This window comes from Passer domesticus, chromosome 8, assembly GCF_036417665.1.
Source record: "Passer domesticus isolate bPasDom1 chromosome 8, bPasDom1.hap1, whole genome shotgun sequence".
Taxonomy (NCBI): Eukaryota; Metazoa; Chordata; class Aves; order Passeriformes; family Passeridae; genus Passer; species Passer domesticus.
Window position 1 is genome coordinate 10,188,707 of NC_087481.1, and position 24,246 is coordinate 10,212,952.

The 24,246-nt window shown below is 55.0% G+C and overlaps 1 protein-coding gene across 1 annotated transcript in view; it reads right to left on the reverse strand.

Annotated features, from left to right (window-relative positions):
- Positions 1–24,246, reverse strand: part of LOC135305588 (zinc finger protein 436-like) — a gene marked incomplete at its 3' end in the record, with an annotated part of 81,437 nt that overhangs the window by 46,137 nt on the left and 11,054 nt on the right. The window contains 3 exon segments of the mRNA XM_064429325.1: positions 15,557–15,564; positions 20,811–21,476; positions 21,667–21,741. Of these exon segments, the coding sequence (XP_064285395.1) occupies positions 15,557–15,564; positions 20,811–21,476; positions 21,667–21,741 (749 nt within the window).

Sequence of the window (24,246 nt, forward strand, 5' to 3'; positions counted from 1 at the left end):
CTGAATGAACAAACTGACAGCACTTCCAGTGTGGGAACATCTGGTTTCATCCTCCTCTTGGGTTCCTCCCAAAGCCTGGCCAGGGCTCAAGGAGGAACCAAGGGAGGTGACTTTGATCCTTCAGCCCCAAACAAGGCCAGATGTCAGATTTCATGGCCCTGTCTGGATTGCAAATACAAAAAGATCAATACATGTGTCACTAAAGAGTGGCTACATCTATCACAGTGCTAATGACCATGCATATTTCATTAATGAGCAGATACAAAGATAACCTTTGGTTGGAAGGTTCATCCAGAGGCCACCTTTGGCTCAGGGCCTGTTGTTCAGGCCTCACTCAGGGCTGTTGTCCAGGCCTTGGCACTTCAGGGACGTGGTTTAGTGCTGGGCTTGGCACTGCTGGGTGAACAGCTGGACTGGATGAGCTCAGAGGTCTTTTCCAACAGAAAGGATTCTGTGATTCCATTATTAGATCTGCTGAATTCATCTAGGTCCATGTTAGCAGCACTCATTTGCTCAGAAAGTCTCCTCTTGCTCAGCTCTTGTGGCCTGAGGCTTCAGATCCTTCAGCTCCTGGTGCTAAGCTGCTCATGCTGAACGAGACGACTTGGAGAGAAGAACACAGTCCATCCAATTCCTTCTGGGACACAGAGAGGAGAGGGTGTGGAAACAGGCGCATTGTTTGGTATGGCCTCCTCTCTGCCCTTCATGCCTTTCAGCGCTCTGAAGCAGCCAAGAGCTTTTTCCAAGAGTGCAGTGAAGCAGCTGTTCCTGCTCCCGGCTCTGGCTCTCTCCAGTCTTTGACCTTGCCTGGTTTTGTCCCTCTTGCTGTGCCCTCTGTTCCCCCAGGGCTCAGTGGCTGCTGCCCAGGACTGTGGGACTGGCACAGATCCAGTGGTCGAGACCCTCCTTGCTGTGGCCTTGGAGCTGCCTGGGCACAGCAGCCTTTTCCATCTGGAAGCTCCCCATGGACAGGGAGTCCCCAGCTCTGTTCCTTGCACAACCTCCAGGAACCCAGGGCTGCCATCTCAAGTCCCTGCTGGCACTGGGGGCTCCCAGGTGCCTCAGGCTGCTGTGACACCGCTGCACACAGGAGGGAAGAGTGGCAGGGGCTGTGCTGAAAGTCAGCTCCATGTGCTGCTGCTGCTGCTGCTGCTGTGGGGTCATTTGTCCAGGCCTGCCCCAGAGTCAGGGATCAGATCCAGGCCCTGCTGCTGCTCCCTCAGGATCAGTCCCAGTTTGGGTGTTGCTGTCAGGGCCAGCAGGAGCGGTGGCTGGAGCAGCAGGTGCTGACAGTGCCCCAAGCCCTGGGGCTGAAGGGGTCCCTGGGCTGGGCTGGGAGGGAGCTGCCCCTTGTTCTCCCTCTGCCCCAAGCAAAACTGGGCCAGGCACAGGTGGGGCAGCACAGCCACCAGGGAGCCTGCGAGTCTCTTCCAGCCCTGCCTGCTCAGTGTTTGGGCCTTGGAGCCTCAGGTGGCCAAAGGCAGCTGCTCCTGGTCCGTCTGGGTGTGCCCCCATGTTCAGCAGTGCTGCTCTGTCAGTCTGTGCCCAGCAGTGGGGAAAAGCCTCAGCCCTGCAGGGCCAGGAGCTGCCGGGCTCTGCCTGAGCAGCTCAGCCAGCAGGAAGGGAGCTGCTCCACGTGGGAACCAGGAGCATAGGGCTGCAGCACCTCCTGCTGGGGCAGAGCCCGAATTCTGAGAGGGAATAACGGAGTTATTCATGTGCATTGGTGCGTCAGCACTGCAGGTGCTGTGCCTGCAAACACAGAGTTCGAGATCTGCAAAAGAATTCTGCAGCTCTTGACTGGATCAGGATGTCAGCAGTGCTGAACTCCAGCTCAGTCCAAATGAAACACTTCAGACCTCTGCTCCTATCTGCTAGATTTTTTTCTTCAGGGTATCCAGAGAAAAGTAAACAGAGGAGGAGCCGACATTTTCATTGTTTGTCAGAAATGTTTCTCATTTTGCTGTACATTCCTTTTGTAGGACGAGTTCTCTGTTAAAAACACTGGACAAAAAAGAAAATAAAAAAACATGAAAGATAAAAACAAAAAACAAACGTGTAGTGAAAATCTTTTCTAACTTTGGATTAAGAGGTAACTGATCTTTTTAAAAAGAGAACACAGTTACTCTGTAAATGTTCTGATGGCATGGATCCATATTACTGACCTCAGCATCACTTTTTTAAAAGATTCTTGGTTTTGTTTGCAATATTATGTTATTTGAAATTGTGATTGAATCAATAAGAAATTGAAAGATTTATTAGGCATTTATGCATTACTGTGTCTTGAGTGTAAAAATATTGCAGTTTGAAATTTGGATTTAAAGTGTTGCAAATGAAAGTTATAAATCCCAATGGATTGTGTGACAGCAGCTTTTCCTAGAGGATGTGCAGCATTCCAAGGACTTCATGAGTGGGGTTGGGTGTACTTGGATCTTTGTCCTGTGCCACTCTGAGATGTCATGGAATGGAACTTCACCTGCCACCAGCCCAGGTCACCCTCTGCCACCAAAGCTCCTTGGACCTTGTGTCCCCCGGGCAGGCACAAAGTGTTTGTGCTGCTCCCCCTTTTGCACAAACCCACAGAGAGCTGGGATTTTTCCAAGTCTCATGTCTGCATTGGGCCATATTCCTAAAGAACCAGCAGCCCATCCCAATGAATATGGAAAGTTTTATGGATGGTTGTGAGCTCTACTTCTGGCGTAAAAATCCTTAAACTGCTTCTGAATGCCGCTCCTTCAGCTCTTGGACATCTCACACAGAGCTGGGGCAAAAATCCCCTGGTCTCTGGCTAAAGGGTGGGTTATGCCAAAGTTAGAGCTCTGTGCGAAGTCTCTATCCATCCCTATTCTATTAATATACCAATATGTGGGGGTGTGCATGGATGTGTCTTGTACACAAAGGAAGGAGTGTGCAAGCAACGTGACTGACACTTTCACTGTCCGTGTTCATCCCATACCCATGGGTACAGAGACATTATGGAAACCCTGGCACACACAGAGCATTCTCCCCATGGATACAGAGACATCCAAGAACCCCTGGCACACACAGACCCTTCTGTCTCTGGAGGATGGAGCGTGGTGGGTGGGGGTGGTTGGTGGGCAGCGAGTCCCGGACAGCAGGCCAGACCCGGCTCCAGCCCTGCCAGGCACTGCCAAGGCTCAGTGCCAGCTCCTCTGGAATGGGACAGCCTTTCAGCCTTGTCTCTGCCCAGAGGGGCAGTGCTGGCCTGGCAGGACAGGTTGTTTTCCCCTCAGGCTGCAGGAGATGAGAACACAACACTTGCCAGCACTGAGTGCGAGGCACAGCTCCGGGTGCTCCCCATGAACCTCAGCTCTGGGAGCACTGTCTGCCCCAAGCTGCAGGGGCTGCAGTGGGAGCCCGGCTGGGCTCTGCCCTGGGGCCATCCTGCAGGGACAGCTGGAAACAGGGAGCATTCAGCTGCCACAAACAGCCAAGCCAGGGCTGCAGGGCAGCTGCTCCAGCCTGGACTGCACTGCTGTGTGCTGTGCTCTGGGGCTGGGGCTCCCCACACAGGGGACTGGACTGGAGTGCCAGAGGAGACAGAGAAGCTTCAGCTTCAGCCTCACTGAGGTGGGTGCATCGGCTGGGAAGAGTGGGGAGGCTCAAGGGGATTCACAGAGCTCATCCTGCTGCAAGGATGAAGGGAGTGGGAACTCAGCAGTGAGGAGAGCTGAGGGCTGGAGAGTGGCTCTGAATGACACTAAAATGCCACTGGACCTCTGAAACATTACTGCTCCTCAGCCAGTGACAGCATGAATCCCTAAACCTGGGGCTCAGCCTTCCTTGTGGTCAGGGGCATCAAGGAAGGCAACAGAGTGATGGAGACAGCAATGGGCTGGGAATTCACTGGGGGAAAAAAGGGAGCAGTTGAGAAGTAAAAGGCAGGTGGGGGAGAGAACTGTTCAGAGAAGGGCTGAGCTACATCTTGAGCAAGCTGAAAAATGTCATTTGGAGTCATCCCAGATTGATTTCATTTCAGAAGGTATTGAACAAGTTTAATTTTTGGGAGGTGAACACTCTGCAAACTTGAGCTGTGTTGCCAAAATGCTCAAGCAAGTCTGTGCTGCAGGTGACACCATTTCTTCTTTGGCTGATTCCGGCCCGGTGCTGAGCTCCAGCAGAGCCCTGGCAGAGCCCAGAGCAGCCTCAGCATCCGCAGAGCCCGGCTGCAAGGAGAGAAAGCAGAAACTGCCCGTCAGCTGAGGGCTCCTGTCCCCTTGTCCCAGCTGCCCGTGGTGCCCAGGCCATGCTGGCTGTGCCCAGATCTGTGCCCAGAGCTGCCCATCAGTGCTGCCTTTGGGAGCAGGGCAGGAGGGCAGGACATGTGCCCAGCCTGCAGCCAGCCATGGCACATCCACCTGCTCAGCAGCTGCCCAGAGCAGGATGCTCCTGTGCTCGCTGCCATCTCCCAAAAGCTCTGATCCCACCCTGCCAAGCAGACGGGGACCCACCTCATGCCATCCATGGCTGGAAGAAAAGCTGGTCCCAAACGATGTCCTCAGCCTGCTCCAAGGGCACGGCCCATCCACGCCACAGCTGCTCCCAAGCACTTCCTGATCCAGACTGGACCAACCAGAATGCTTCCTCTAGAAAAACAAACAACAAATTGTTCAAAATAGATTACAGACAAAAAGGGAAAAAAAGAACAAAGGGAAAAATCATATCTCTGTGAGGGGATTGAGGAAGGCCCAAGCCCTGCATGCCAGGGAAAAATCCAGCCATGTGTGAGCAACGCCCAGGTTTTCTCCCTTCCCCCTGCACTGTCCCCCACAATAACCGTGATCCCAAAGCAAACCAGGGCAGTGGAGCTGCCCAAGCCCTTCCTTGCCTGCACAGCAAAGCACCTGTGCACAGGTTCTGGAGTCCCACCTCTGCTCCCACCACAGGGGTTTGTTTGTGTCGGGCTGGCTGCCCCAGCCCCAGCCCCAGCCCCAGCCTGAGGCACGGTGGGTGCTGGGAGCTGTTGGCAGGACCAGGAGCCCACTCCCGTTTCGTACCCACCCCAGCCCATGCCCCCAGCCCTGCCAAAAGCAGCTGGGCAGCCGACTGAAGGATCAGCTGCATCTGCCCCCGCAAAGGGGGGAACCTTTGCTTCCCAGCCAGGCTGGGCAATGCCCAAATCTGGGAGCATTTCCCCAGGTGTGGACTCATCTGCAAATTCCCTGTGGAGTTTGGCTTTGAAGAAGGTGCCACAATCAAAGTGCATCACCTTCAACTGCTGGTGGCCAGGTTGAGGAAGAGGTTGTCATCCTTCATGTCATCCTTCATGTCATCCTCGCTGTCTCCTGCAGCAGCAGCCTCCCTCGGTACAGCTACTCTGGGGGCTCCTTCTCCTTCCCTGGGGTGAGACCAGGCTGTCAGGGCTCTGTCCAGGGCCCCAGCTGTCAGGGAACCAGGACAAGCAAAACCTGCTTGGATGGCAGCCACCAGGGCTGGGCAGAGCAGCTCAGCTCCAGCACAAGGGCTGCATGTTCCCATCCCATGACCCTGGTGCAGTGACACGGGCTGGCTTTCTTTGCTTCTCATTGCCAAGGCATGTGTGCAGCTGTAACTTACCAGGGCCCTGCAGCACAGTGTGCCTGTGGCTCTCTCCCTTCTTCTAGGGCAGATGAATATCCTGCATCCAAGGATGACAGAACACCTCTTCTAATGAGGGTCTGGCCAACGGGTGCATGGATAAACACCACCCAATCAGATTTTGGCACTCTGGGGAGAGAAACCAGAAACTGCCCGTCAGCTGGAGAAGGCTCCTGTCTGCTTTGCCCCACTATTCCCATGCCCAGGCCATGCTGGATGCGCTCAGAGCTGGGCCTGAACTTTCCCATCAATTCTTGGTTTTGGGGGAGAGCAGGACATGTGCCACCTCCTCAGCAGCTGCCAGAGCGGGATGCTCCCGAGCCCGCTGCTGTCTCCCAGCACTGGTATTGCACCCATGCCCAGAGAAGAGGATTCACCTGGAGAGAGCCGTTGTGGCAGCGAGAGCTGGCCCCAGCTGAAGTTCCAGCCCCTCCTGAAAGGCATCTTCCCACAGACCATCTCGTGCAGCAGGATGCCCAGGGACCAGATGGTAGCTGGCTCGCCATGGTACCAGCCAAAGCGGGTCCATTCCGGGGGGCTGTATGATGGTGTTCCTGTGGAATACAGATGGAGTTCATCAGGGGGATGCTGCTGCTCCCAGAGCCTGGCCCCAGCATCCCTGGGCGTGTGGGGGCTGCATCAGTGGCACACAGGGTGACCACTGTCCTCTCACCAGCATCTGGGACTGGTGTACAAACTTGGGATTGCAAAAGAAGCCACCGGTGTGGGAAGGGGACAGTGGAAGCCCTGGCTAGGCCTGACCATGACATGCAAAGGAAATACCCACTGCGTGCTGGGGAAAAACCATGCCCTCATTCTCCCTGTCTGCATTGACCCAAACATATTATAAAGGCAAGACAAATAGGGCAAGTTGAGCAGTCCAAGCCCTTCCTCTTGCCTGCACACCAAACCAGCTGGGGCACAGGTTCTGACCTCCCTCTCTGCTACCCTGACCCATGACTGTTTTTGTCAGGCTGGCTGCACCAGCCCAGCCCCAGTCCTGGGCACAGTGGTGGGCAAAGGCTGCGAGCAGGGCTGGAAGATGGCTCCCCACCCAGCCCTGCTCTAAAGCAACTCAGCTGCAGATTCAGTCCCCTGAGTGGCAGCAAAAGGGAGAATCCCCGCTGCCACACCCAGCTTGGGCTGTGAGATCTTGGGCTGTGAGATGCCAGGAGGGGGAGCACAGCCCTGTGTAGGCTCACCTGCAAAGTGAGTGTAGGCTGTGTCTTGCAGGTAGGTGCCACAGCCAAAGTCAATCAATTTGGCCTGCCCGGTGGCCAGGTCAACCAGGATGTTCTCTGGTTTGATATCGCGGTGCAGGACCCCGCAGCTGGTGCAGTGCCGCACGGCCTCCAGCACCTGGTGGAACAGCTGCCGCGCCACCTCCTCGGACAGGAAGCCCCATGCCCGAATGAAATGGTGCAGGTCCTGAGACTGCTCCGGCCGCTCCAGCACCATGAAGATGTCGTTGGGGAGCTCAAGCCACTCCAGCAGCTGGACCACACCGGAGAAGCCACTGGACACCTTGTCCAGCAGGACAATCTCCAGGGGTGCGCTGGTGCCGTCGGGCTGCGGGAGGAGCACGATGCTGTCAGTGGGCCTGATGCCGTGCCGGGAGTCAGGAAGCCCTCAGCCAGCCCGGGATGCTCTGCACCCTGCTCTGGCCCCATGCCCGCTCTCCCTCGAGGCGTCCTGGCGGCTCCCACCCTGCCGGGCCTCGGCTCATCCCTGCCCAGCACAGCACCTCGCTCACTCACCAGCTCACCCCAGTGATGGACGCGGTTCTGTGGCACCCTTTTGATGGCTACCTGCAAGCCAAGTGCAGAACAGGGCTCAGCTCGCTGTCCACCCTGCCCAGTGCCATCCTCTGCCCGCCTCCTCCCCCCTGCTCCTCCTCCTCCACCCCCTCCTCCTGCGCCCGCCGCCGGCCCCGCCGCTCACCAGGGCGCCGTCTGAGAGCCGCATTGCTGCGAAGACGTTGCCGAATCCGCCCCGGCCCAGCAGCGAGCCCAGCCGGTACCGCTCCTGCAGGCGCTGCTGCGCCTTCCCTGCGGGCGGGACGCGGCTGTCAGCGCTCGGCCCGGGGCCAGCAACGGCCCCCGAGCGCCCCTCACCCGCCCCGGCCCGGCCATCCCCCGGCGTTCGCTCCCTGCAACGGGACAGCGGCGGCTCGGGGCCGGGGGCCGCGCTGCCGAGCGGCGGAGCAGGGGCCGGGCAAGCCGCAGAGGAGGCGGCGGGAGCGGCGGGGCCGCCTGTGTCCTCCGCGGGCCCCGGGAGGAGCCGGGGCCGGGGCCGGGGCCGGGGTCGGGGTCGGGGTCGGGCCAGGCGGAGCCAAAAGCCGGCGATGCCGCCCCAGGCACTGAACCCCGCCCAGCAGCGCCACCGCCAGCACGGCCAGAGCCGGGCTGGGACCAGACCTCGGTGGGACGGCCGGGGGCGGGCACGGGGCAGCCCCGCCCGGGGCCGGGGGCGGGCCGGGGGCATGGCCCGGCCGGGCACGGGGAGAGGGAGGCGGGGAGAGGAGGGGAGACCGGGAAAGGGAGAGCGGGAGAGGTACGGGACAGCGGGGAGGGAGAGGGAGTGGGAGAGGAGAACGGAATCTAAAGTTTTTTCTCTTGCTGCTGCTGCTGCCGCTGCCGCTGCTGCCGCTGCCGCTGCTGCTGCTGCCGCTGCTGCAACTGAAGCTCCGGGGCTGTTTGTCCCCGTGTCCGTTTGTCCGTTGCCCGCTCGCCCCCGCCCTGAGCCCCACGTTCCCCGAGGGCAGCCCCTGAGCCTGTCCAAACACGGGAACTTTGCCGAGTTCAGCCAGAGTCTGGACTCCTGCACAGTGGCTCAGGAATCCCCTCGGTCCCTGCTGTGCATTGTCCCTGCTGAGGGTCAAACACTCTCAGAGCGCATTCCCTGAATGCAGAATTTGTACCTGACACAAACACTGCACTTACCTCTCCAACATTGCTTTCCAAGAAAAACAGGGGAAGTCAAACTGTGTGCAGGTCATGGTATCTTAAAATGTCCAAAACTTGCCAACTCGTGGATCTTAGCGGTGAGATCTGTTTGGAATTAATGGGATGGACAACTAGTGCAAGATGGAAAAGGGGAGCATAAAAATAAATCGAGAAAAACGTCTTGAATTGTTTCAATTTTCATTTAATTTCTTAAAAGCTCTTTCAGTTTTTCCAGAATCTTCTCCTCAGTCCTGTTTGCTTTTTCCAAGAACCTTTCCTGAAGAACGAGGTGCAGCTTCTGTCACAAGGTGTGCCACCAACTGCAGCTTTCCACACTGTGTGTGCAGCACAACACTTGCAGCAAAGCAGGACAAATATTTGAAGAATTTGACAGCTTGTTCTTTTCTTTTCCTTGTGGGCTGGGCAGTTGTGCCATTGGTAAGGTTTTCATTGTTACTGTTCTACCCTAAGAAAAGATGACAGGCTACCAAGAACTCTTAGGGAATGCAAGCCTGACTGAATGCAGAGAAACAATCTGCAGAGCCTGCAGCCAGAAGTGGAGAGCTGTGTGATAATCATTCCAACACCCCCAAGGACATCTTGAAAATGATCTAGAAGATGAAAATGGGCTGACAGGGAGTTTGTTTCTGTGCTCACTTCAGATTCTTCTACATCTGAAAACAATTCCACAGTCTCCATCTAAATCAAGAGTACAATCAATTCATTAAATGCACCAGAATAAACTGTACCTCTCAGGAGATGACTGAAAGAATCTGAAAAGGGAAAATGCAGGAGAAATGCATTTCTCAGCACTGCAGTACTTGCCTACCTGAAACCCTCCTCCATTTCCTCCCCATGCCTGGATCTGTTGGTGTCAGTTCTGTATTCAGTGGTGCCTCCAGCCCTGAATCCCCTCATCTACAGCCTGAGGAACCAGGAGCTCAAGGCTGCAGTGAGGAGACTGATGACTGGACATCTTAGGAAGCATTAAACTGATTGCCAATTTCGGCAAATCACTTGTAATAAAAGTCATCTTTTATAGCTCTTTTGCTTTGGTTCTTTGATTTCCCTGTCATTTTCCTTTTTAAATATTCTTCCTAAAGCTAGACGATTGTTTCTGGCATCTCTGACTTTGTTTCTCTCCACCTTCCCTGTGGCCACAGACTGTGACAATGAGGGGCTGCAGTCTCAAAGGTTTTAAAGGAACCAAAGGATCACCCAGCAAAGTTTTCTGCAGAGATCCCACTATTCTTGCCTTCTCCGGAGCTGCAGCAGCAATGTCTGTGTGCAGAGCTGGGGGCAGAGCAGTGCTGGCCCAGCAGCTGTGCCCAGCAGCAGCAGCAGCACTTGGTGTTGGCAGTGCTGCTGCCGTGGCCCTGCCCCGCTGCCCTGGTGGCCCTGGTGTTGCTGCAGGGCCTGAGTGCTCTCGGGGCCGGGCACAGTCCTGGGGGTGGCAGTGCCGGGGCTGCAGCAGGGACAGGCCATGGGCACTGCTGGGGCAGCGCTGACGCCTCAGGCCAGGCCCTGGGGGCTCCAGGCTCCTTGCCCAGGCTCTCTCAAGAACACGGCCAGGCCAATGTCAGCACAGAAAAGCCCCAGGGTGAGCAGCCCCAGGCTGGCCGTGGGCAGGCTGGGGGCAAACAGCATGGCTGGGGCTGTGCAAGGGCCCTGGGGGAGACGGGAAGGAGCAGCAGAGCAGGGGCTGATCCATCCCCAGTGCGCTGCACAGCCCAGGGCAGCGTCCCAGAGCATCCTCATGGAGCTGCCAACAACATCCCCCCTCTGCAGCCCTGGCCTCTCCCCCAGCTCACACAGGTGCCGCATCCTTGCAGGCACAGCCACGGCAGCACTGGCTCAGGAGCCCCTGTTTGCATTGCACAGAGCAGGCAGGAGCACCCCCATGCTGTTGCTGTGGGGACATGAACCTGAGGGAGCACAAATGCCATCAGCCCCTGGGGCTAGCAAGGGCTGGGGGACACCAGGGAAAGCACTCAGCTTTGTCCTGGCCTCTGCAGTCAGCCAGAAAGTTTGTTCCCATTAGCTGGGAGATTCCTCTTCCACTGCAGATGCTATTACTCAGAGCCAGGGCTGCCTGACAGCCACCCCCAAACTGCCCTCAGCATTTCCTTGGCTTCACCTTTGCTTTTTTTTCCCCTTTGTTTTTGTACCAAATTCTTCCTCTTGCCACGCCCTGTTCCCTGCCCTGCAAACAGCCCATCCCTGTTTGCCCTTTCCTCTCTGGCCCCACTCCCCACTGCAGTTCCTGACTTGGCACCATGGGAATGTCCCTTGGGGAGCAGGATCATCCTCCAAGTGCTGCAGGAATTGTCTGCAGGCTCCTGCAGTGCCTCAAGCTGCTCCCTTGCCAGAGGCACCCCAGGCCAGGGTGCTGTGTCTGCGTGTGGGGCTCCCTGTTCTGGGCAATGAGGAGGAGCTGCAGAGGCTCTGCAGGACTGACAGGATGGGCTTTGGGCCTAGGAGGAGAAGCTGAGGCGCCTGGGCTGCTGGAGCTTCTGAAGAGGAGGCCCAGGGCTCATCCTGCACCTGCTGCAAGGGTGGTTTCAGAGAATCCCAGAATCAGCAAGGTTGGAAAAGACCTTGGAGATCATCAAGTCCAACCTGTGCCCTGACACTGCCTTGTCTCCCTGAGCCTCCTCTTCTCCAGGATAAACAACTCCAGCTCCCTCAGCCTCTCTTCACAGGACTTGTGCTCCAGACCCTTCACCAGCCTTGTTGCCCTTCTCTGGACACACTCCAGCCCCTCCACGTTCTTGCTAAATTTGGGGTCCCAGAACTGGACACAGCACCCGAGGTGCTGCCCAACCAGCGCCCAGCACAGGGGAAGAATTGCTCTCCTGGTCCTGCTGGTGACACCATTCCTGGTCCATAGGAGTGCCAGGGGTTGGATGAGGGAAATGGTCGGGAGGGGGCAGGAGACACAGTCTGATTGACTCTCAGCCATGAAGGGTCTTGATTTTCATACCTATTCAGTCTGCATTAGAAGGTGCTGGGGGTCAATATCAACTGGACATTGCTTATATCAATCTATAAACAGGAAAAAAAATTAAACAGAACAAACTGTTCTCTCTGCATTGTTTTCAAGACAGTATATACACTTTGAATACACTTCCGATATCTGTCTAATTAATTACAGAAAACTTGAAAACTTCTGTTATTCCAAATGGCTTTTCTTCTTTGGGCATGTTGAACAAATGTTTATGAGCGTTTCTCACTGAATTCCTGAACTGAAGAGCTCAAGAAAGAAGAGGACTCTGGAGTAGGAAAATTCATCATCAACCTCCAAGTGGCTGAGGATCCATCCCCATCAGAGCAGCAATGAACAGCAATGGGCACAGCTTTGTGGCTACCCCAGCTTTGGGATGGGCCCTGGGCCTGGAGCAGGAGCAGCTCTTGAGGGCCCCAAGGCCGGGGCTCTTGAGCTGCCCTGGGCACATGGGATGGCAGCAGGGGCTGCAGAGCTCTCAGCACCTGAGCCAGAGGGGAGCAGGGCAGCCAGGGAGCCTCCTTTGGCCTTGCCCAGCACCTTCCCCCATGGCTGGGGCTGAGTCCTGTGTGAGCTGCAGCTGCTGCTGTGCCCTTGGCAGGGGCTGAGGCCGTGGGACCAGTGGCCAGAGCAGCCTGGCCTGAGCAGAGCTGTGGGGCCAGAGCCAGCTGGGCTGGGCTGGGGAGAGGCCCTTGGTGCTGCCCAGAGCTCAGGGCAGCTGGCAGAGCTTGCAGGGAGCTGGGCTGGGCTCAGAGAGCCTGCCCCAGAAACCATCAGTGTCCATCTCAGCCTGGCTGGGCGTGCAGGGGCAGGACTCAGCCCAGGCCTTGTGGGGCAGGGCCAGTGCCTGTGCAAGGCATTGAAAAGAGGCAAGTGCCCCAGAGAGGAGGCTGCTCTGTGCCCTTGGGGGCATGGACAGAGCAGGGAGGGGGCCCAGGACATTTGTCAGTGCCAGCCTCTGTGCCCAGCCCTTGGCAGCCCTGGCTGCTGAGCCCAGCTTTGGCCTGGGCTGAGTTTGGCTGTGGCCCAGCTCCATCCTCCTGCGGGGCTCAGGGCCTGTTCCCGGCCATGGCCAGCCCTGGCCGGCCTCTCTGCTGGCCCAGAGGCCAGCAGAGTCCGGGCCAGGGCTGTCTGTGCAGGCCCACAGGTGCCAGGGGCTCTGCAGGAGCTGGCAGAGGCTGCCCAGCAGGGAGGCCATGGGGCACAGAGCCCCAAGGCTGCTGTGGGCACCACGGCACAGGGGCCGTTCCCAGCCGCAATGCTCCTGGCCTGGGCTGGGCCTGCACAGGGGCTGGGCCACCATGGCTGGGCCAGCACAGGGCCACCAAGGGGCCACGCACCCGCTGCCGGGGCTGACAGCAAGGCCAGGCACACACAAGCAATTGCTGAGCATGGCCTGCGCTGGCCAGGGCTGACTGTGCCACAGGCAGAGCTCAGCTGCCCTTGGGGGCTGCAGGAACAGTCAGGAGCCCAAAGAGCCTCCATGGCTGTGCTGGAGACCCAGGCCGGAGCAGGGAAATGCAGGGCTGCTGCGGGATGGGGAGGGCATTGAATTCCAGCACACACCTCAGCTCTCTGATGATCCCGGCACCATGCTGGGCCCTGTTTCAGACTGGAGCAGAGCAGATGTTGATGGCACAGGAGCCCTGTGGGGCTGTCAGGGACAATCTGCAGCTTGCAAGGTGCTCTGCTCTCCCTCAGGTGCTCTTGGAGGGATGCAATCCCAGCTGGACACCTCAGGGCACAAGTGGCACTGCCTGTTTATGGGCACACAGCTGATGTCTGCCTGGAAAGGGGCACAGGTTTTAATATTTGTACATTTCATAATATACAAGGAAATCTTTATTATCTTGGTCATTTGAGTACTTTTAAGAAATGGCAAAGTTTTCCCACCAGGAGCAGAAATTTCCTGATTCTACTAGATTCTTCTACTTATGGCAAGTGGAGAAATACGGATCTTCCCCTCTATCTTTGCCATGAACATCATTCACTCTAATATTTCATGACCCCCTCCTTTAGGTGTTTCCAGCTCTCCTTTTGAAATGGCCATGTCTAAGGACATCTCTTCATTTAGAGCAGCTGGATCCTTGTCCTTCACATTGCTCCCAGAAGTCTTCCTCCAGATGCTCTCTGCTGATTCCAATGCATCATCCTTGATTGGCTTCATGATTTGAGCATCAGGGAATTGCCCAATCTTTCAGAAGTTTAAATACCTCCTTAGTCAGCATCTTAGTTGTAGTTTTATCTTTTCTATCACCTCTTTTTATGTCTTTGTCTAAAATCCTTCCTGTATGGCAATCCCTTGTGGATGGTGCACATGTCAGATGTTGCTGGGATGTCACAAGAAACTGAATGAAGGCTTTTGATGTTTATTAAATTTTATCATGTTCACATTTTTTGTTTTCCATGAAGAGAAACCTTCCTGTGCCTCTAGTCTCACCAGTTCCTGGTCCCTCAAAGGACACAAACCTGATGTGCTGGGGAAATGTGGCAGAAATGCTGCTCTCAGAGGGGTTTGAGTGCCTTGGATAGCTGAGTCAGTCAGGCCTGTAAGAAAGGTTAAGTCACAAGGTCTAAGTGACATTAAATGCTGCTAAGAGTTGTTCTTTTGCTAAGTTGTTATGTTTAATATGCTATAAGCTAAGCTGAACATCATTAAGTGTTATTCCTCTATTAAATTGAAAAATCATAGGTTATAATTTAGGTTAAATACTGTTAAGCTCTGTTCTTTTGCTAAATTGTGAAGCTGAAGTTATCACTTAAGGTTGAGGTACAAGTTAAGTCTTGTTACGTTTGAGCTCTGTTACGCTTTTAGGCCGTATTCCTTTTACCATTGCCCTCACTGTCCTTGTGTCACACACGGAGTCAGGGACAGTTCTCAGTTCATCTCTGGTTCAATTGCCTGAATTTTGTTTGGTTTTTTTGTTGCTTTGTTTCTTTGGTGTGCCTGAAGTCCAGTCAACAATGTGTCTTGCCAAGGAAGTTTGTGGTGCTGTCCCTTAATATTAAATCTGGTTGTTGCTGATCCCATGCTGGGGATATTTTCAGCGCTCTCAAACCCTCATTCAGAACAGGGTGAAGGAGCCCTGGCCCAGGCTCTGGCCCTGGGGGACACAGGGATGCTGCCGGGGGGTCCCTGTCCCCCTGTCCCACCCCCCAAGGCCCCGGCCCCCCGTCCCCGTGTCAGGCTCTGGGGTCGATCTCGTGGAACATCCTCTGGGGGAGGCTGCAGCACCGGGAGCGGGGGGACCTGGGGGGACAGGGGACCCCGCTGTGCACGAGCAGCGTTGGACTGCTCTGGGGGAACTGTGAGGGGGGCTGGGGCAGAGTGACCTCCCCAGTGACATCACACAGCCCCTGTGATGTCAGAGCCCCCTATGAAGTCACACAGTCAGCCTGTGATGTCACACAGCATCATGTGATGTCACAGAGCCCCCTATGATGTCACACAGCACCCTTTTGGTGTCACAGAGCCAACTCTGGGATGTCACCCTGGAATGTCATGCAGCTGCACTGAGATGTCACAGAAGAGTCTGCGATGTCACAATGTCACCATGTGATGTCACAGCCTGCTCTATGATGTTACACAGTCACCTAGAATGTCACAACCCACTCTCTGATGCCACAGAGCCACCCTCTATGATGGCAGGATCTGCTCTATGGCCTCATACTCTACTCCATGATATCACAGACAGCTATGTGATTTCACAACTCCCTCAGTGATGTCACAAAACCCTCTCTGTGATGTCATACTGGCACTCTTAAATGCTACAGCACACACTTTGACCTCACAGCCTGCCCTATGATGTCATACAGCCATGCCATGAAGTCACAGCCTGCTCTGCGATGTCACAGAATCCCCTCTATGACCTCACACAACAAACTCTGTGATGTCACAGCCCAGTCTGTGACCTCACACAGCCCACTCTGTGCTGTCACACAGCCCCTTGCTGACATCACAGCTGCCCTGTGCCTCCATGACACAGCCACAGAGGTGCCGCTGTGACACAGCCCCCTCTGGGACATCCCCCAGCCCCTGCCAGTGCTGAGCCCCTGTCAGCTCTGGCTGTGTCCTGCTGGTGTCCCTGAGCTGCCCTGGCAGTGCCCCAGCCCTGCTGGGCTGTGCACAGGAGCTGCTCCTGGCCAGAGCTGTCTCTCTGCAGCGCTGCCCTTGCCAGGAGCTGCCTCTGGGCCAGGAGCCCGGCCCAGCTCAGCAGCACAGACACAGCACAAGGACTTTAATGACCCTCTGGGGCTTTGGTGCTCTTTGCATCAGACTCAGTCCCTCAGAGTGTGCTCAAAACCCTGTCAACATCTCAAAGTCAGATTGAAACAGAGAAGTTTCCTTGAAGGGTTAATGGTTCCCATCGAAGGACACAACTGAGAAAGTGTCCCCAGGTTGCAGCCAGAGCAGAACACTGGAGGCAGTGATGACAGCTGTGGACAAACAAGGCAAAGATGTCTCTGGTGCTGAGCAAACCTGGATGTGTTTCAGGAATGCAAAGGGCCAAGGCCTGAGTCCCAGCCCCTGGCCAGGCAGATCCTGTCCCTCCCTCCTTGCTCAGGGCTCTTCCCGGGATGGGCTCTGGCATGTGGGGATGTGCAATGCCAAAGGCAGCACCATGGGGCAGCCCCTGCCAGGCTGCTGAACAGGGACAAGGAGGCAATGAGGCCCCAGGGCTGCAAGGGTCACTTGTCTCCTGCTCCTGGCTCAGGCCCAGGGCCAGCAGCCATGGCCAAAGTGCTGCCCAAGTTGGCTCTGTCAGGGCCTTGCAGCTGCTGCCCATCCCTGTGCCCTGTGCAGCCCAGGCTGTCCTACGGTGTCCCTGCCCTGCGCCTCTGTCCCTGCAGGCTGTCGTCATCCCCCGGCTGCCCCACCTGGCTGGCCCCTTCCTTTGCTGACAGCTCTGCCTCCTGCCTGCCTCTGCCTGCCCACACAAAGCCTTGGGCTGCTCCAGGCTCCTTCTGCACCACAGCCCTGCCCTGGGAGAGGAAATTCCTTTCTCTTCATGTCTGGGCCTCCCCAGCTGCCCTTGTGTTGTGTTCCACTGCAGTAAGCAGCAAAACGACTCCCCCAGACCCCAGAGTCTCAGACCTCAGGCAGGCATCGATGACCAGCAGGGAAAGGAAGGCAACAGGATGGGTCTTGGTTTAGCAAAGCCCAGGATCCTTTATTGTGCCAGGTACCAAGACAAGAAATGAAGGGGGAGAGGAGGTGGTGGCTTGTCATGGGTTTTATATGACAGGGTAGGGGTGGAGTTTAGGGTCGGGGTCCAATAGCAGAAGGAGCAGGGCACTGCAAAGGAGTGGATCGGGGAGGACCAGCAATGGAAAAATGTGTGGCGGGGACTTTGCAGTAGAATTTGAACCAACGAGGTTACAGAAAAGGAAAAATGTTCTGTGGCCACTCCTTATTTGACCAGATGGGGTGGAGTGTCTTTTCCTGGGCTTGCAGAGGCACACCCCACAGGGTGGAGGGGCAGAATCCTCTTTAAATCACGCCCCTTGCCCAATGGTGTCTGTCTGGGTAGAATCCCTACCTCATGGGGCAGGGGCACTCCACACCCTTGGTGCCATTATTTCTTTCTCTAGCTGCTTTTTACAAGAAAAACTCCTCTCTGAAACCACCCTTCAATCCCTCCCGGACTACTCCTGTTCTGTCCTCAGTCTCCACCCCACTGAGCCCAGAGCATGTAGCCTCCTCCCACTGGTTATGTGATGAGACCCCCAAACCCATCTGGGAGATTTTTGGGTCCTCTCCAAAGTCTGTGAAAATGGAAGAATAGTGGTCAAAGTTATTTTCTCCTAAATCTTGCAGTGACAGAAAAAGGGTCATTATGTCCAATTGAATCAGGGCAGATTTACATTTTTTTTGCAAGAACAAAATATTTTACAATTTTGGAAAGAGAAAATGATGAGAGTGGCACAAAACTGCAACTGCTTTTTGAGAGAAGTGGATGCCCCATCACAGGAATTGTCCCTGTTCAGGAGCTTTGTGGAACCTGACATAGTGAAACCCCCTCCCAAAGGACAGAATTCCTGTTGTGTGGGTTCTCTGGTGTGCTGGGTGCCCTCACAAAGCTTCTGGCCAGAATGTCTGCTGAGGGCAGCCAGGCTGCTGCAGGGGCAGGGACCTCACAGCCATCACCATGGCAGCCCTGTTCCCTGGGCCTGCCTCTCCCCTTTCCTCTGCCCCTGCCTTGTCTCTGCTGCCATGAAGAGTTTTGTCATTCATATCTTGTCCCCAAGGTGCTGGGGCCAATGGCTTCCCAGGCAGGCTCCTGGAGCAGAAGTGGCTTTTCAGAGCCCAGGCAGAAATGAGCCCTGAGGCAGCAGCTCTGCAGTGCTGGCCACCAGGCTGGGCTGCCAAGGGAGGCTTCTGGCCGTGCCCTGCAAGCAGCTGCTGCTGCCAAGGTGCCTTTGGTGCCTCAGGCTCTGCCTGGCACAGCTCCCAGCACGGCACTCTGCTCTTGTGCCCGAGCCCTTCCCTGTGCTGGGGCTGGCCTGGGGCTTTTCCTGCAGCGGGACCTGCCCTGCTCCTGGCACAGGAAAGGCAGTTCCTGCTGGAGCAGGAGGCTCTGCCTGCAATGGGCTCCAACAACTCCAGCCAGGCCGTTTGCAAAGCCCCCAGTGGGAAATGAAGGAGGGGGTCATGCTGCTTTTGGGGTGAATAAAACTGAAACCAGCCCGAGTCCTCCATCCCAAAGTTCAACATCCTCAGAGGGAGCTGAAGCTGTGGCAGAGCTGGAAAAATCCCCAGAGAAAGGAACAACCAAGGGACAGCACTGAGAGCTTCTGCAGAGCTGCTGAGCTGGCCCATCCTGGGCACATCTGACTGACAGGGCAGCACTTCAGACTAGAGAAGCCCTGTCCCAGATTTTAACAGCAGCGTCTCCTGACATTTCCCTTCTTGGGGGGGTGTGGAGATTCCTCCCTGCAGTGGGGGCACCCCTCAAGGTCACTCCTCAAGGCTACACCAAAGAGATATGCCCATGATCATTGGTCTGGGGGAGAGACATCAATCTCTGTTTAATTACTGGTTTTGTTTTAATACAGTTGCTTTGAAATCACTTCCGAGTGGTCTATATAAATTAATATGTTACTCTTGTATCTTGGTGTAAAAATTTCTGATTAAGATCATTTTGTCTCATCATTACCATAGTAGATACTTATATAAATATCTTTGGTTTGCTATCCTTAATCCTGTGGGACAAATTCTAAAAAGGCTTAATTCCACTTTGATAATTCTTTACACATGCAGGCTTGAAAAGTCTGGAGATGACATTGGAACCAGCTCCTCCAATGCTGTTCTCACAGAAAGAATTTCGAAAGCCTGGAGGTCCGTGGGGGAATTTGGGTGTGGATATGGCACTCTGGTCAGAGACGGAGAAAACAAGATCAGGTTTCCCATTAATTGGTCTGGGAACATTTAGGGAGCTGGAGAGAAAGAATTGTAAACTATCCATAGATGGTATTTGTAATAAGATTTTTTTTCCATAAAGATGTTTAATGAAGGGTGTTGTCTTAATTAGCCAATCATGTGAAATGTGTTGATTAAATGACCAATGAGGTCCACTTGTAGCAAACCAAGGTGTGAAAGAAGAGGATTGAATAAATAGGCAGCTTTTAGCCCTTAGCTTTCTGGTCTGAGTCTGTGTAATCTCTGAATCAGTGATGACATTTGGGAATCTATGAGGGCTATTGGGGATCCTCTCTGCATGTTGTGTCCTAAAAGGAACTTCTCTAATAAACTTTGCCTGAAGCTCCCACTGTGTCCATGACAGGAACCCCTGTGAGTGTCTGGGACATCCTGACTCTTTGGCAGCCTGGGGACTCCTGGGATGTCCCGACTCTTTGGCAGCCTGGGGACTCCTGGGATGTCACCATGTCACTGGGATGTCACCCCGTGAGTGCCTGTGACAGATGGGTGCCTTTGCAGCCCAAGGTGCCCTGGGATGTCACCATGGAATGGCTGTGACTGCCTCTGACCACACGGCTCTTTACTATCCCCAGAAACCCCTGGGAGGTGTCCATGGAGCCCCTGTCTCTGAATGTGACCTTCCAGCTCTTGAACAGCCTGGAGACTCTTGGAAAGTCCCCATGGAACCCCTCTGAGGGCCTGTGACAAATCTGATCCTTAGCAGGCAACCATCACCAGGACCCTGTTGCCATGGTCAGTTTCCATGGCAACCATCACCAAGACCCTGTTACTATGGTCAGTTTCCATGGCAACCATCCCTAGCCCCCTGTTGCCATGCTCAGTCCCTTGGCAGCTCCATGCAGACCCCATGCCAGGGGTGGTTGCCATGACAACCATTGGCAGCCCCATCCCCAGGGTCATGGGATCCCATATCCACAGAATTGGCTGAGCTGGGAGGGACCCATCAGGATCCTGGAGTCCAACTGCTGGCCCTGCACAGGACACCCCAACAATGCCAGTCTGGGCCTGGCAGCGCTGTCCAAACGCTGCTGGAGCTCAGAGAGCCCTGGAGCTGGGACCCTTCCCTGGGGAGCCTGGGCACTGCCCCAGCAGCCTCTGGGCAAAAACCTTTTCCTGAGATCCAACCTGAGCCTGCCCCGACTCAGCTGCAGCCGTTCCCTCCAGTCCTGTCCCTGGGCACCAGAGGGAAGAGGTTCCCACAGCCCCAGCCAGGGACCCGCTCCCAAGGCTGTTGCCATGGCCAGGAGGGCTGGGACCAGCTGGGATGCTCGGTTTCCAAGGGCTGGGGTTTAGGAATGAGATTCCTCAGATTCCTGCTCCGGCTAAAACAATGCTGCTGCTTGCTGCCCTTCTGCCTCCCATAGAATGCGCAAAAGGAATAGATCCTGGCCTGGGATAAGAAAAATTTATTGGGAAGAGCAACGAGATAAAGAACAAACAAGAACAGAAACAATACTGCTAACAAAAGGGAAAAGAAAAACTATTTACAGGGAAAACCAAAACACAACTCACTGTGTCATCCTGGCCACATATTTCCTCCTGCCTGCAAAGGACACCCTTCTCCTCAGGGAGAGAGAAAGAGACCCTTTCCTGCCCCGGCAATGACCTGAGGAGGGAGTGGATATAATGACACGGCCCTGGCCAGAATCTCATGTTCATCGATCCCCTGTCATGTCATTGGCAGGGGCAGGAGAAGGGACAGGTGTCTTCCCAGCATGGATCACAGGTCTCTTCCCAACGTGGGTCCTCCAGTTGGGTATGAAGCTGGAGCCAGGCTCGAAGGTGTCCTTGCAGTTGGGGCATTTGCAGGGCTTCTCTTAACGATGCCTCCGTTGGTGTCTCGTCAAGTGCGAGCTCTGGGTGAAGCTCTTCCCACACTGGGGACACTCATAGGGCCTCTCCCCAGTGTGGATTTGCCGGTGGGTGACCAGGTGGGAGTTGCGGTTGAAGCCCTTCCCGCAGTCAGGACAGCGGAAGGGCCTCTCATCCGTGTGAATCCGCTCATGCAGGAGGAGATTGGAGCTGGTGTGAAACCTCTTCCCACAGTCAGGACACTCATAGGGCCTCTCCCCAGTGTGGATGCGTTGGTGCCTGACGAGTTCTGAGCTGTAGCTGAAGCCCTTCCCACACTCCCCACACTCATAGGCCCATTCCCCAGTGTGGATCATCTGGTGGCGGACAAGATTGCTGCTCTGCCTGAAGCTCTTCCCACACTCCAAGCGCTTGTGGGGCTTCTCCCCATCATGAAGCTGCTCATGGAACACCATCTCCAAGCCCTGGCTGAAGCTCTGTCCACCTTCCTGGCACAGGGTGGGTCTTTCCTCCTCAGAGCACCCTGGGCTGGGTTTCCAGGCCCTCATCCTGTGGGATCTCTTGGGCTTTACCTCCCTGTTCGATTCCTGTGCCATGGAGTCCTTCAAAACAGCTTCTTCCATGAGGTTCTGCCGTGGAGATTCATCCTGTCTGGTCTCCGTCCTCAGCTTCTTGTCTGGGGGACAAAGGACAAGGAGTGGATGGGCTTTGCCTCCATGCCAGAGGGAAAGGGAACGAGATACCTCCAGTGCATCCGCAGCAGGATGGCCAAGGCAGAGGGGTTGTCCTGCAGCTACGGGCCATGCTGAGCTGGGAGATGGAGCAGGAGAGAGAGAGAAAGAGGCACTGACTTCCTCCTCACCTACCTGATGGTCCTGGGACATCTTCCTCTTCCTCGCAGCCTTCTTCTCCATCTGGCAGTGGTTTGGGGATGGGAAATTCTGGTTTGGGAGGAAAACAAGAGATGAGTGCATTGAGTTTTGTACAGGTTTGAGGGCAAACCAGGAGGAGAGTCTAAGCCAGAATTACAATTTAAGAAGAAAATTAAGATCAAGGCAATGATACAGAAACACTGCCTTAAACTGACAGAGTCAGGATATAACCTGCCACCCTGTTGGTCAGGGTGGTGGGAGCAGTCCCATTAAATGGTGGTTGCAGTCCTGTTGCAGTGATGATCGTGATTCTGTCAAAGCAGTGATCCTGGAGAAGTGTCTGGTCTTCCTCTGACGGTCGAGTGCTGGTGATGGAGCTCTTGTCCTCTGGGAATACAGTAGCCAAGGTGCTCCTGGTGTCACAAGTCTCAGCTTATATCCAGGTAGTAACGGATGGCTCCTTCCCCTGGGCGGAGCATCCCACAATGGGATGATGTCATTTTACCAGTCCTGCAGGGACACTCAATGGCCCATTCACAGAAGAGAGCCCCTGGAAGGCGTTATCAGGGCTGAGTCATGGAAGAGATAAAGAACACTGCCCCCCCTGTTTATAACAGTTTGTGAAGATGGTGATGGAAAACATGCATTTGGTTACATCTTGCACTGCAACCTGAAACAGTGGGGTAATCCCTGCTGGGGAGGTGAACACCACCCCCCTTACCCAAACTGGCTCAGGTGTAAAACCGCCACCCCGGGAAGGCCATGCACACAGGGGACAATGTCACACTTGCTGCACCCCAGGGGAGGTCTCTGTCCCTGCCACTCTGTTGCCCTCCCCCATTTTTTCTCTTTTATTCCATCTCTCTCTACCTCACATTTACTGTTCAATAAAATCCACTTTGCATTTGGTCTCGTTAGCACCTTAACTGGGGCAGAAGAATCTCTAACAATTTTCTTAACCAGATTGTGTACAATATTTTGGCACAGTGAGTTCAGGCACTGTTCTCTGACCTTGACAACAGCATGGTTCCCTCCTCTGTTGGAGGAGGGCTCTTTCTTTCCAGAGGACCTCTTGGAAACTTGGATGCAAATTCCTCTGAGCGACTTGTGGGAGAACTGATGAGGAAAATGGCTGTTGTGGGTGGCCAGTGTAAGGAAAATATTTTGTTGTCTTTCCATGAAATATTTATTAAATCACTGGAGGAAAGTGAGCAAATGTTACCATTGAGGCTGACAAGGTTCATTCAGGTTGAGGAACACAAGGCTACTAAACGTCCCAGAAGAAGCCCAGCTCAAGTAGCTAAATTCCTGAATAACTCCAGAATTCTGAGGCTTGGGGACTTTGCCAAATGTGAGAATCATTATATTCTGTGTCCCTGTCACCTTTGTCACAGCCACACAGATTTTTTCCTTCCTTTCAATAATCTGTATTGGGTCAAATTTTCACTTTTTTTTTTTTTTTTTTTTTTTTTTTTTTAAATCAGAATCTTCCAGCAGCTGAGCTGGAGCTGTGCAGGAACCAATGAAATTTGGAATTGACACAGAATTGCTTCTGTTGTTGGTTTATTAAAATTTGGGATTTATTTGTATTTTCCTCACATGTGACTTGTGAGAAAATCAAATCTTCATCCAAGTGATTTATGCAGATTGAAGTTTGATTTCTGCCAAGTTTATTTTGTCCAGTGCTCAGGGGATGCTGGAAGGGTCTCTGTGCCTCTCACCCTGGGGGATGCTTGGGAAGGGCTTGGGGGGGGTTGTCCCTCTCACCCCAGGCCGTTCTTGAGGCGGTGTCCCTGTCCCCCAGGGGGTGTCCCTGTTCCTGTCACCCCAGGCCATTCCCCAGGGCGTCTCCATCATTCTCACCCTAGGGAATGCCTGGGGGCTCTCCGTCCCTCTCAGCCCCATGCCAATGGGGTGCTCAGGGCATTCTCTGTCCCCTCGCCCTGGGGGATGCTCAGGGGTCTCCATCCCGCTGGCCTCAGGCAATGCTTGTGCAGGGCTGGGGACCAGGGGCTCTGCATCCCTCTCACCACTGAGGGTGCTCGGGGTTGCGGGGACTCTCCGACCTTCTCATCCCTGGGGAGGCCGTGGGGGTCTCTGTCCCTCTCAGCCCTGGTGTGACCCCTGGTCTTCCCTCTGGTGCCCAGGGACAGGACTGGAGGGAACGGCTGCAGCTGAGTCAGGGCAGGCTCAGGTTGGATCTCAGGAAAAGGTTTTTCCCCAGAGGCTGCTGGGGCACTGCCCAGGCTCCCCAGGGAAGGCTCCCAGCTCCAGGGCTCTCTGAGCTCCAGCAGCATTTGGACAGCGCTGCCAGGCCCAGGCTGGCATTGTTGGGGTGTCCTGTGCAGGGCCAGCAGTTGGACTCCAGGATCCTGATGGGTCCCTCCCAGCTCAGCCAATTCTGTGGATCTGGGATCCCATGACCCATTCCAACAGGGTCCTGGTGATGGTTGCCTGCTAAGGATCAGATTTGTCACAGGCCCTCAGAAGGGTTCCATGGGGACTTTCCAAGTCTCCAGGCTGTTCAAGAGCTGGAATGTCACAGGCAGAGACAGGGGCTCTATGGACACCTCC